We start from the raw sequence: 13,833 nt of genomic DNA, 5'->3' as shown, positions 1-13,833 counted from the left end.
AACTGCAAATGTGATCAGTTTACTTCTTTGCATCCTGGGGGTTTTGGGGTTTGGGGGGTTTTTTTTAGCCAGTTATCCATTAGGAGCCCTATTTCATAAGTGCTATCCTTTGGTGAAGAGCTTTGTTAAAAATCCTGCCTAAACATCCTTATTTGCATATTGTTATTTTGTTTGCATATTGTACCCACTGTTTTTTGACAAAATGCTCCAGCACTTGAGGGATGGGGGGGGGAATATCATTGCACTTATCTGTAACTGTTGTTCATTGAGTCACCTTAGCAGTCACACATAGGTTCTGTATGTGCACAGGCCAACTGTGGATAAATTTTAGTAGTTCTAAAGAAGCAAAGAGTGCTTCTTTCCCCTCCCCTATGCTGTTTTCTCACCCTTTTCATCCTGAAAGAGAAAGGGAGGAATACTTTTCCTCGAAACCTCTGCTGGAGAGAAATACCATTACTCAAATTTACGGGGGGGGGGAGGAGCTCAGGACAGGAGGGAGGGATGTGTGACTGTACAGGTGATCACTTGATGAACAACAGTCACAGGCAAGTGCAACCATGTTTTCATCATCATGGTACCTGTGGAATCCCACATGGGAGAATAGTGAGCTGACTTACCTGGCCATGGAAGGTGAGTGTGAGTAAGAGCTGCTCTTCCAACTTCTGCATCTTTTGTGGCATTGACATCCATGGAGTAGCACCTTGTGAATATACAGGAGGAGAACCAGGTTGCTGCCTTGCAGACTGCATTGTTGGGGAGACCATGGTGAAGTGGAGCAGAAGTTGCATGCACTTGAGTCAAATAAGCACTGAGCCGCAAAGGACAGTCAAGTTGTGTGCGCTCATGACAGAAGCAGATGCAGGAGACAGTCCACATAGGGATTGGGACTGGGCTGAAAGTTTGCAGCCTGTCTTGGAACCTGAAAAAGAAATAAACAAGTTGGGGTCTTTTCTTAAAGGTTTAGTTTTTTCCAGGAAGAACAGTAAAGTTCTGCATACCAGAATTGTATGACAGCTATGCTCTTTATCCTGGAGATGTGGGAAAAACAGTAGTAGGGTAATGTTTTGATTGGCAGGAAATAAGGTTAGTCCTCTTTTGTTCAGGCTAGATGGAAAAATACTTCCATTTTAAAGAATACAAATGCCAGATAGAAGAAAAAGGTTGCATTGATTCAAAAATGTATAAGCCACATGGGTCAAATGAAGGCTGCAAACTTTGGGTGCAGGAAAGGAATCCGAAAAAGGAGGTTGTCTGCTGGAGGAAACATGGTCGCGGATGTGAGACATTGCTTACAGGATGGAAAACCAAGCATGTCACGGTTAGAAGGGTGCTATCAAAATAGCTTTGGTGTGTTTTGCCCTTACTTTGGACAGGACCAATAGAATTCATGGGAAGGGGGGAAAGGCAACGTGGATGAGGCAGATTGTTTAGATCCCGTCCAGTCTGGTTTTGTGCCTTATTATGGGACTGAAACAGTAGATGACTTGCACTGGGAGATGGACAACAGGAGTGAGACTCTGTTGATTCCCCTGGACATCACAGTGGCTTTAGTGCCATTGATCCTGGTATTGTTCTGGACAACCTATCTGGACTGGGTTTGGGAGGCATTGTTCTGTGGAGGTTTTGATCCTACCTGGAGGGTAGGTTTCAGAAAGTTGTGCTGGGGGACTGCTTCCAGAGGGTGAAGGCAGGCTTTTGGCCTGTGGGTCCCCACAAGGTTCCGTTTTGTCTCCTATGCTCTTTAACACCTACCTGAAACCACGACGTGAGGTCATTTGGAGATTTGGGCTGGGTTGTCAGCAATATGCCGTTGACACTCAGCTGATCCCAGGGAAACTGTAGAAACCCTGAACCAGTGTCTGGAGGCAGTTTTGTAGTGTATGCCAGCTAATAAATTGCAGCTTAATCCCGACAAGATGGAAGTGCTACTGGTGGGCAGAAAGTCTGACCCAGGATTTAAGGTGTCACCTGTTCTGGATGGGGTTGCACTCACCTTGAAGGAACACGTCCATAGCCTGGGGTGCTCTTGGACCCAGGCTTACTGCTTGATAAGCAGATGGCAACTGTGGCCTTTCCTGGGCAGAAAAGATCTGGCCACTGTGGTGCATACCATGGTAACATTTAGATTAGATTACTGTAATGAGCACTGTGTGGGGCTGCTCTTGAAACTTCAGTTGGTACAGAATGCTGCAGCCAGGATGTTGACTTGAGTAGGTCACCTACACTGGCTTCCAGTTTGTTTCTGCACACAGTTCAGTGTGCTTGAACTTCAAAGCCCTGTATAGTTTGGGGGCAACATACCTGTAATCCTTATGAATTGGCCCAACCTATGGTTAACTTCAGAGGCCCTTCTTTGGGTTGCAACCCTGGAGAGGGTCTTCTTGGTCATGGCTCCAAAGCTCTGGAACTCTCTGATCGGGGATATTTGTCTGTCCCCTTCTGCTGCAGAACAAATTTAGAGTCCAGTGTTACCAACATGGCTGACTACCTAGATCTCAGAACCTAAAAAGGTTAGTCAAGAATAGAAGAGGGTCAACTCTAAAAATCTAATTATGAAACATACAAAAATATACATGTATTTATTCAACACAAATTAAAATAACAAATAAGGGCCCATTCATACCTCATATACAAATATAAAAACATACAAAGGCTAATGAAATAGACCTAACGCGTTTTGGCCTTTACAGGCCTTCCTCAGAGGTCTAATACAAATAGAACATGTTGGCTGATATGTAAAAATATATACAATCATACATATACAAAATATGAAATAAAGACCAGAAAACAATTGTTCCAAAGTGTAACCACTGGGCAAAGAAAAGAAATACAAAAATACCAATGAAGCCTCCAGTGCAATCACATGTCTAGTAGTACTTCTCTCTGGTCAACTATATATTCTCCTGAGATTGTACAGCCAAATGTTCCCAATAAAGTGACTGCTTTTAACTTAAGGAACATTTAGTTAACAGCACACCTTCTGGTATTAGCCATCTAAAAGTTATTGCGTTTTTATTTAATAGATTTACCAGTACTCTATACTCCTGTCTCTTTTTTCTAACCCGCCATGGGATTTCCTTTAAGAATTTAATTTCATTTCCTTGTATAATTACCTTTTTTTCGTTAGTGACTTTAAGTATTTTCTCCCTCAACCCTCTTTTATGGAATTTTATGTGGGTCTCTCTTGGTGTCTTATTTCTCCGGGCGTATGCAGAATTCCTCCTATATACCACCTCTATTTCATTTATTATTTCCTCTTTTGTCCCAATTTCCAACTGCTCTGCCAGGCTTTCAGCTATTGTCTCTTTTAAGATTGTCTGCCAGTGGTTTGTCTTTTGTATCAACTACCACTCGTCAGTCATTGAGAGATGGGTAAATTTCACGCTATATGTAAATCAGCTACGACAATGCTTACAACCTTGCTGAAGACCCTGGGGGTTGTTCCTGTAGGTATAATGTACCCCATTGGAAGCAGAGATATTTCTGAAAACTTATTTAGTTAAAACGTTTTATTTCTATGGATGTATTTATTTAAAGATTTATTAGCTGCCTTTCTGCCTTGTGGAATTCAAAGTGGCTTACAATGTAAATAAAACAATTATTAAAAATACGAAGAAGACCACAATTTAAAATCACAATTAGGATTGCCGATAAATAAAAAACTAAATTAGTCTAATGCAGTCCTAAATAAAATTGTCTTTACCTACCTCCTAAATATAAAAAATGAGGGAGCCAGGCCACCTTTCCACCCAAATAGGGTTCCGAGGGTGGTGAATATCAAACATTAAAATACTTCAACATTAAAAACATTTAAAATAAATTATATAATGCAGTAAAGACTTACAAACAGATATAACACTAAAACTCCTACTAACAGTTATTGGGAGTCAGACAAAACAAAAATGTCTTCATCCACTGGCAGAAGACGGTAATCAGGGAGACAGGTGGCAAGGGAAATCCAGAGTTTTGGCAGCACGGCCAAGAACGCCCTTTCTTGGGTTTACACCTGTCTAGCCTCAGATGGGAGGGACACCCAAAGCAGGGCCTCCGAAGATAACTGGAACAGATGGGTAGGTTCATTTGGTAGAAGGCAGTCCTTAAGGTATGCTGGCTCCAAACCATATAGGGTTTTAAAGGTCAATAACAGCACCCTAAATTGGGCCTGGAAATAGATATCAAAGTAGGCACCGAGCAGGTCTAGAGTCACAAATCAGAGAACTGGGTGCAAAAGAGGGAGTACATCGGAAATAGGAACTTGTTCAACTTTTCTCAAATCAATAATTGGTCTACCCCCTCCTCTAGGAAATATCTTGAATATAGCCAAAGGTACCTGATCCATTACAGGCACCTTTGATATAGTTTTTTTCCCCACAGAAGGTATCAATTTCTGCAAGAAGTTGTGGAGGAAGGATGAGTGGATTGGCTAGGGAGGCAGACTGGCAGTAGTTGTCTTTAATTCCGTGCCACACCCTCTGGAAGTTATCCTAGGCATAGGCTGTGGTTAACAAAAACTCTGCTTAGTGGCTACAGTGGCTTGCGTGACTGACCTAGACTCCCCTCTCTGGAAAGGATACCTTCTCCTTGATTGAGAGGAGGCTGACTATAAGCAGGAAAAGGAGGCCTAAAGGAGGAGGGCGGATGAAGGAACTGATATCCTCTACCTGTGTAATTTGGGTGGTAGGGCCTAAAATTAGGCCCTAGATCTTTGGGGTAGTGAGACAAAAGGAATGACTCCCAAGGTTGTTGCTGTAATCCCCCCCCCTCCTTCGGTAAAAGGTCTCACCTCTCTTAGTACTAAAAAGATCCATTCCTTCAAACACTGGAAATGTGCAATTTTGAACCCCAAGGAAGAAAAGGCATAAATCTGATTTTTTTATCTGATTTTTTTCCTTTTTCAGTTGAAGCTAAATGGTGGGTACCTTTATTTTTACATGGATACAGTCTACCACCAGGGAACTAGCTGTAAGGTGCTGGAAAAGGAAAGGGCACCCACTTGTTTTGTTCTATATAAATTTTCTATCCTTTGGGCTGAGGTGGGACAGAAGTGGGTCTGAGCCAATGCCAATAGAGATTTCTATCTATATATAAAGACTGAGCTATACAAATGAGTTGTTCACCATATAGGTGAAGTCCTCACTGGGAGAATATTAGGCTCTGTCATAGTGTCCTCAGAGGATAATTCCAAGGAACTGCAAGGTCTAATACAACATAACATGGCTGTCCGTGATTCAGTTGAGGACCATAATACTGGTGAAGCTGTGGCTCAGAATCAAAGTACCTACTTCCTCTTGATGTTTGTGCTTAAGGCATGCTTTCTTTGGAGTACCAGCAGCAAAGAAAACAAGAATGGCTGTACCTGTAGACAGAAAAAATGTAGCAAAACAGGTGCAAGGTGAAAAAAAATATTTAGTGCTTGTTGATCTCTGTGTGTTTAGCAATTTTCATCAGGGGATTGTTTCCAAATACACAGCTAACCTTAAGTTCAGTTATCTTACTGCTCAAGGTGGAAAGTGAATAACTTTGGAAATAGTCCCCTGATGAAGTGAATTGCAAAATGCATAGGGATCCACAAGTACTAAAAAAATACTTCTTCACCTTGCACCTGTTTTGCTACATTTTTATGCTTTTGAGGTAAGGTCTTAGCTTCAGTCAAAGATGGAACCAGTTAGAACCAATTAAGAGCATGCCTGTCTCTCAAGCCCTTGGAGAGGTATTGGGTTAGGGTAACTTTAAGAAAGAGTATTGGAAAGGTCTTTCTCCCATAATGCTGCCTTGAGGTGGAAAGTCCAGTCATGCCTCACTTTGGGAGTAAATTGTTTGCAATTGGAACATCATGCTCCTCACCAAGGCAAAAGAGGCAAAGTGTATGGTCATCTGAGTGAGGGATTTTTGCTGCACAAGATATACACCTTCTTAAACGGAGCTGTTTGACCCATATTTTAGTGGCCATTTGTTCTCTTTATCTTTCTGTCTGGAAAATACTGAACTCAAAATACAAAACTATGCCTTTTTCTTTTCTGAAGGAGAAAAAAAAACAGGTTCTTTAAAGTTTTTCTCAGGGAGTTTCTTGTAAAACAATCTCTCTCAATGGCAGCAGAGAACTGAGGGAAGGGTACTCCTCCCCTTCCTTTTCATGCTGAAAAAAGGCAGGAAAATAGCATGGGGGAGGGGCAAGGAGCACCCTCTACTTTTCTAGAGCTACAAAACCAGGGGTGTCAAACATAAGGCCCAGGAGCTGGATCCGGCCCATCCAGGGCTCTTATGCAGCCCACAAGCAACTGATGCAAGGGAGGAAGTGCTGGGGGGCAAGTGGGCACAGCCACTCCACTGCTGCAGAGCAACCTCATCTGCAGCAGTCAAGCATCATGGGAGCATCTGCCCAGCGCTGCACTGCTGGTACTCCAGTCCACACATGTGAGTTTTCCTCTACACCCCCCTCCTAGCCCATGGGAGAAAAAACCCACTCAGAGCTTACCAGCTGCTGTCATTCATACAGTTTCTATCTCTGGTAGAAGAAGAAGAAGAGATTGGATTTATACCCCGCCCTTCACTACCCAAAGGTGTCTCAGAGCGGCTTACAAACTCCTTTCCCTTCCCCTCCCCACAACAGACACCCTGTGAGGTAGGTGGGGCTGAGAGAGCTCTTGACAGAAACTGCTCTTTTTCAAGAACAGCTCTTATCAGAACTACGGCTTGCCCAAGGTCATCCAGCCAGGTGCAAGTGGAGGAGTGGGGAATCAAACCCGGTTCTCCCCGATTAGAGTCCGTGCACTTAACGACTACACCAACCTGACATTACATTTTATGGCACACATGCCCCAGCCCAACAAAGTGCCATTTGTCAGATCCGGCCCTTGTAACAAATGAGTTTGACACCTTTGTACTAAAACTTCTCCACAGTTGTCCTGCACATGTGGGACATGCATAGGTACCATGTGGGACTGCATAGATACCATGATGATGAATGGAGGGTAACAACAATTAAAATAATCATTCTTGTTTAATTTTGTATTAATAGCTGGGTTTTATTCCAGGAAGAATAATACATTAGCTCAGCATAACAGCATTGATCCCAGAGATGCATGCACAAATATAGTTCCTGAACAGGTGGTCTGCACTGCTCACTTGCTTTGAGGGTTAAGGAACTGAATTCAGGCTCTTCTTACAGTGAAAGGGGCTTGGATTCAGTCTCCCACATCTTTCAAAGTAAGTTTAGTCAAAGATGATTGTCAGCCTTTTGTTCTAGATTGGTCAGTTTCCAGTCTAGAGGTAAAAGCTGCACACAGCCCTGAGTGCTGCAAGTAGAGAACTGTTGCTAGGATCCTGACACGTAGAAGTGTTCTATGCTCAGTTCCTAGTCAGAGCACCGAAACATAGAATTGGGTGTTCTACATATGCTCTGCTTTGCCAATGTAGGGTTTGAATTTAGATATTTCCATTACTTTCTACAGTTTTTTATAGTGTTCTTTCATAATTGTTGATTCTTCATGTGTTTTTTTTACAGGAGTTAAAATTACATCATCGATCCAAGTGCTAAAGCTTATCAAACAGGCTGGTGAGAGAGTAGTAGTATGCTATGAAAGGCCTGTTGGCTGTAGTCAGCAGAATTCATTAGGACAAGATAATTTTGTACAGTTGGAAGACACAGCATTTGCAGATGAGGACCCAAGTTGCACATCAACAGAATCTGAGATTGCAGAGTTGGATTTACAGTATGAGGAGCTGGCAATTGTGCTAAGATCTCATGAATCCAGAGATGATTCTTCAGCAAGCCCCAGACATACATCAGTATCAGCTACTGCTAAATCTACTGGAACTGTATCCCCAATACTAAATCGCAAGTTATGTTCAGGAAGCCAGTCTGCTGCAAAACCAGTTTTAAAAGATGGAACCAAACAAGTGACACCCAAGAATTCTGACAATCCTGATACGAGCCTGCAAACAAGTAGACAGTCTCAATCAGGTACAGCAAAACCGCCTGTACCACCAAGACCACAGTTTAAAACAGTATTACCTACTGAAAATCAAAATACGATAGAAACTGGTGATTTATCTTCTGAAAAACCTGAGAGGCCACCACCTCCTGCAAATAATGGAGACAAACCCTCAGAAAAGCCAACAAAAAATACTGATGTAGCAGAAGAAGCTACTGGAGCCAAAGTTGTTACAAATAAACAAGAAATAGTACGGGAATCTTCAGACGATTTACAGAGTCCTAAGGAAAATACAGAGAACCATAATTCATGGGAATCATCAGAAATTCCTTATCGCAATCGATTAGGTAAATGGGCAAGGACAAAGTCCTCTTCTTGTATATTTGAAGTAGAAAAACATCATAAATATCTAAATGTTGCCATTTGGTGTAGAGACCCCTTCAAATTAGGCGGACTTCTCTGTCTAGGACATGAAAGCATGAAACTTGAAGAAATAGCTCTAGATTGTATAGCTACATCCTCTATGGAATTCATTAGGACAATTAGATTTAATCCTCCTGCGCCTAAAGCCACAGTGAGTAGAACTGCATTGCGTAATCTGACCTCGCACAAAGGTTTTAATGAGAAGTTTTGTTATGGTGATATTACTGTGCATTTTAAATATTTAAGAGAGGGTGAACCAGAAGACTCAAGTTTTTTAATGGAGAAGGAACGGGAATATACTTCAGAAACAGCAGCTGCTCCTGTCCTCTTAAAAGACGATCCTTATTTGGGGCACCTAATGTACATTGAAAACAGGCATCAGTTTCAAGATACTCAGTTTCAGAATCCAACTTGGTGTGATTACTGCAAAAAGAAAGTTTGGACAAAAGCAGCATCACAGTGCAGAATTTGTGCATATGTATGCCACAAAAAATGTCAAGAAAAATGTCTAACTGACACACCGCATTGTTTAGGACCTTCCAGACGACTGGAGGGACGTTCTTTTAAAACTGAAAGCCCAGATTCTCAGTCCACACCACAATCATCACGCACTGATGGAGAACTGAAATCTGCAAATAAACCAACAGGCTTAACAAGACATATCATCAATACAAGCACTCGTTTGTTAAATCTTCGTCAAGTTCCTAAAACACGATTTACAGAGCCAGGTTTAGATACAATTGAACCTTCACCAAAGCACACACCACATACATCTGATAATGAAGGTAGTGACACAGAAACTGGTGGTCCAAGTAGCCCTTCCAAACAAGCATCTGGTACTGGGATAAAGTTAGCAAGAAAAGAAGGAGGACTAGATGATAGTGTTTTCATTGCTGTTAAAGAAATTGGCCGAGACCTCTATAGAAGCTTGCCCACAGAAGAAAGAATTCAGAAATTAGAAGTTATGTTGGAAAAACTGCAAAATGAAATAGACCAGGAACTGGAGAACAATAATTCCCTCATTAGAGAAGAGAAAGAAACAACCGATACAAGGAAAAAAATGCTGTTTTCTGCAGCGTTGGCTAAATCTGGTGAACGACTGCAAGCCCTGACTCTCCTTATGATTCACTACAGAGCTGGCATTGAAGATATAGAAGCTTTGGAAAATACAAGTTTAGAGCTGGAATCAAGAAAAGCAGACAAGTATGAAAATGACAATATTCTAACAGAAGAAATAGATCAAGAAGATGAAAGCAATGAAGTGATGTCACCAATACTTGAAACCCTATTAGAAGACCAAGAAACAGTTGATACACCTCATGAATCTGTAGACTGAAATTTGCACATTTGACATGGGGAATGGTAAGCTGGGAAAATACTTTGCACTTAATCAAAATCACATCAAATTAATCAAAATATAATTAAAAACTGGGTATAATGTACACAGACTTTCTCCACAGTTGTTTTTTTTTTAACCTGTGTAAGAGTTTGGTCAAGAGTGTCATTTCAAGCTGCAGAACCACTTTTGTTCTATTAGTTGGTCCAAATTGTGTTAAGCAAACATCATAAAAATTTATACTGGGAGATTATTTTTAACTTACTTGAACTTTTTCTAGTTACATATTCCTGACATTTCATGCTGTTATGGAACTGGGGGTTTTGTTATTGTTTTTGTTCCTGTTATGTCATTATAAAGTAAAACAGTTTGAATATTTGCTGTCTGCCTAAATGAATATCCCCATAGCGGCAACTGAGAAACTATTTTCTGCTTTGATTGGATTTTATTATTTGGCTCTGACATAGAGGGTTTTTTTAGGGGTAGTGGTAAAAGTTTAGTTTGTTCTTTTGCCAATCACGCACTATGGAAGCAATACACCTTCCTTTTTAATTATTTAGTAAAGTTATTACATATCAAGATGCTTGCTTTCTATACTTTTATTTTCAGTCACATATTTTGAAAACTTAAGAGCCATGCTCAAATACCTTTCCTTTTTTATGTCTAGTAGGGTAATGAAGTGGGATGGACTTCTAATGCAGTCTAGTTCAACATTCTTGAAATAGCCCTTTCAATATGCTTGGGTTTTTTCCTTACAGTCCATGGATATTAGTTTTGCATAAATATAATTTATACCAATGTTGCTCAGCAGTTTATTGGTAATGTGCCAGCAAAAGATTTGTGTAGATGTAGAATAGATGGAAGCCTTACACTAGAACGTATCAACCTTGTTAATGCTTATATATCTTATAGAGAAATTGCAACTGAGTTGCACTTAAACATTGAGTTTGTGACAGAATTTATGATTTCAAAAAGGATAATATTTTAATTCACTTTCCAACAGTTGTGATGCCATCATGCACAGGAAAAACTGTGGTGAAGTGCTCAACATTTTTATACAGCATGCTCAACAGAAATTAATTTAACAAGCAGAAATTAATTTAACAAGCTCAACAGATAAGTAAGAACTTTGCCAGCTTCATTTGAATAAGCCCCAGCTTGTTGATGTGAAATTGTTTTGGGTTTGCAATCTGTATCTTAAGGCTTCCAAGTGCATATTCACTGTCTTAAGTACTGTACAATATTACTGAATGAAGCAGAAATACCCATGTAAAAATGGGTAATGCTAGCACAATTAAATCAGTCTTACTTTGATTTGGCAAGTTCATGTTATTGTGGTAAATCTGGATTTCATTTACTGTAGGATACAAAAAAAATATTTTTAAACTTAGAGATAGCTTTTTTCTCACTTTTTACATAACCTAGCAGAATAACAGCTAAATGGGGAATATAGTCCGTGCTAAAAATAATAGTTCTACACCTTTTAAAATTCCTGCTTTGTAACAGATAATATTTTCCAACATTGTGGTAGGTCAACACGATGCTTAAAGCTTCTGTATCTCAGAATTTATTTCTAAATTGCTTACCAGAGAGGTGATCTAGGAGAAAATCTCCATCAGTGTTTAGCCTGTTCCCAGGTCTTTAAACACTTCCTGATGTGAAGAAGCAACTGCAAAAATAATGTAGGTATTAGGTTTTCCAAAATCACATCTTATAGCTTATAAGTTAATGAAATGGGTAAGAAAGGTTGAGTATGGAGCTCTACTATGATTGTATAATATAAATTAAATGTAGTGCAATATTCTAAATGTTGCGTGGGAATGCGGGCAAAATAATTGTATGGTAGCATTAAGGAAAATACATACAAATAATAACACTGATCTTGAAAGGCAAGATGTATTAACACATTCCTAGTATATTCTTTGTTTCTGTGCTTTACTGTACATAGCTAAAAATAAAAAAGAATACCACTCAGAGCAAGAATATCTTGATGTAGTGGTATATAACTATTTGACAGTTGCACATATTTATGGGAAGCCTGCTGAGATGATTGTCAGATATGATTTTATCATGAAAATAAGCTTTAATAAAAACATTTTTATAAATTCTCAGTTTCTCTGTTGCAAGGTATTAATACAGGATATTCCCACTACATACCTGGAGATGTTATCGTGTCACTGACTCTGTACAAGCAAAGGTCTACCTAGAACATGTTCTAAAGTACTGCTTTTCAAACTTTTTAGAGAACACTTTCCATACATTAATCTGTTGAGAAATTACTGTATCTCTACTTCAGAATAATTGTGTATAACAGAAGATTTGGGAAATAGTTCTAGGGAGCACCCTAATTTCACTGATCTAGAACCATATCTCTTAGTTAATATCAGGGCTGTCTTACACAGTAATACAAATAGGTTATTTCTAGTATGAAGATACATGTATTTTCTAATGTGAGAATGACCAAGCAAGTGGCCTTTTATTGGCGGAAGCAGTGCTTGCATACAGAATTGTATTACCACTTACAGATACACACAGAGAGACAAAATACTTATATGTAGCCCTTCTCAGAAGAGAAAATAATTGGCAATCAGTATGTGAGATGAACACTGGACTTCCAAGTTTACCTTCCCGTTGAAGGCAAGAGAAGCATTGTGATAATGTGATTCTTCCTATTGGGTCAAGAGTCTGGCCTAACTTCTTGTCTCCTCCCATAGAAGGACACTGTCCTTCAGGATTTCAAAAGCTGAGGAATGTCACATTTTCTCCCACTATTCTTCCAGGAAGTTCAGGGTGGTGTACATGCTTGTCTCTTCCTTGGTTTAAAAAAGCCTAAGAGGTAGATTACATTGAGAGCGAGTAGTCAGCCCATGTTCACCCACTGAGCTTTGTGACTGACTGGAGATTTGAACCCAGTTTTCCTTTGTCCTAGTCTTGCATTCTTAATCTATGGTAACTTTCCTTCAGAATCTTATGTTAGTTAATATTGCAGAAAATAGGACACCTTGCACCACTCCTGAATTAAGCAGGGGGTGTTTGGGCTATCATTATTAAAAGGCAATATTTTCTATCCAGCTTCTTTTACTATTGCAAGTATTTGACTAGGAGAAGAAAATCACAATCATTAGTCTCATTAGCAAATGTTATTTTCTGTCAAACAGAAGGAACACCCATGGTAAGTCCATTCCATTCTCAATCAACAAAGAACAGGATTCTGAGTGATGAGAAGTTTTTTTGTAAAGTATGTTTAATTCAGAGCATGACTGACAAAACATAAGGAGCCTATCATGTAGTGCTTGTCAAAAGCTGACCACTAGTATCTATGTTGCGCCTTACACAGTCCTTTAATAGATGTGTGTTTGTGTTAAAAACCACTGACATAGCTGCACCACAGATAGAATGTGCTATGATTCTATTTGGAACCTGCTGATCTTGAGCATTATAATCCTGGACTATGCATTATCAAAACCGTCTCAAGACCATCTCCCTGGACTATACATTCTTAAAACCAGTTCCAAGTTGACATATTTTTCTCCTCCTGATGGCTGGAGGGAATAAACAATAGAACTTAATTTCCCAATGGTAGAGATTGTAGAGATATAAATTCTGGAGGCCACAATGTTATGACATCTGTGGAAGTTGCTTTGAATAGAAAAATGATAGATCTGTCTTCTGAGATCAATGACAACTGCATTTTCTTCACCATGAAAGTTGGGTCTGTCCTCAGCGTTATCCTTGTAAAACATGCAAAATCCTGGACAAATTAACAGCATCCCCAGTTCCGAGGCACTGCATGACAAAGTAATTGCTACAGGGAAGAAATACATTTTACTAATGGTACCTTTACCCATGTTTTTCTTTGGTCTATACAGACCCAAAGTTGCATGCAGTGTCAAAAGATAAAATGTAACAAAACCTCAAGTTTTTAAATATTTGTCGAACGTCACCCAACTGAAGTATTTCTTAGTGTGACCCAGAAATCAAAGGACGAGTATGTTCTGATGGCTTTTAAGCATGAAGGGTTTGGCCCCATCCTTCAAGCCCCTCAGGTGGGTAACAAGCATGAATTTACAGGAGCTTCTCCTTGCATAGTGGTACTAACAGCTGCTGCTGTCACAGCACCAGTTCAAGACAATTATAATT

The 13,833-nt window shown here is 39.9% G+C and overlaps 1 protein-coding gene across 1 annotated transcript in view; it reads left to right on the top strand.

Moving 5' to 3' along the window:
• The window catches only part of PDZD8 (PDZ domain containing 8), a 94,327-nt gene extending 84,344 nt beyond the window's left edge, over positions 1-9,983 (top strand). Inside the window, exon 5 of the mRNA XM_015411235.1 lies at positions 7,505-9,983. Coding sequence (XP_015266721.1) covers positions 7,505-9,693 — 2,189 coding nt within the window. The 3' untranslated portion in view covers positions 9,694-9,983. The remainder of the gene's footprint in view (positions 1-7,504) is intronic.
• The last annotated feature ends 3,850 nt before the right edge of the window (positions 9,984-13,833 follow it).

Source organism: Gekko japonicus, unplaced genomic scaffold (assembly GCF_001447785.1).
Source record: "Gekko japonicus isolate JY-2015 unplaced genomic scaffold, Gekko_japonicus_V1.1 scaffold1337, whole genome shotgun sequence".
Classification (NCBI taxonomy): Eukaryota; Metazoa; Chordata; class Lepidosauria; order Squamata; family Gekkonidae; genus Gekko; species Gekko japonicus.
The sequence above is the reverse complement of the archived record's forward strand: the minus strand, read 5'-3'. Positions and strand labels throughout refer to the sequence as shown.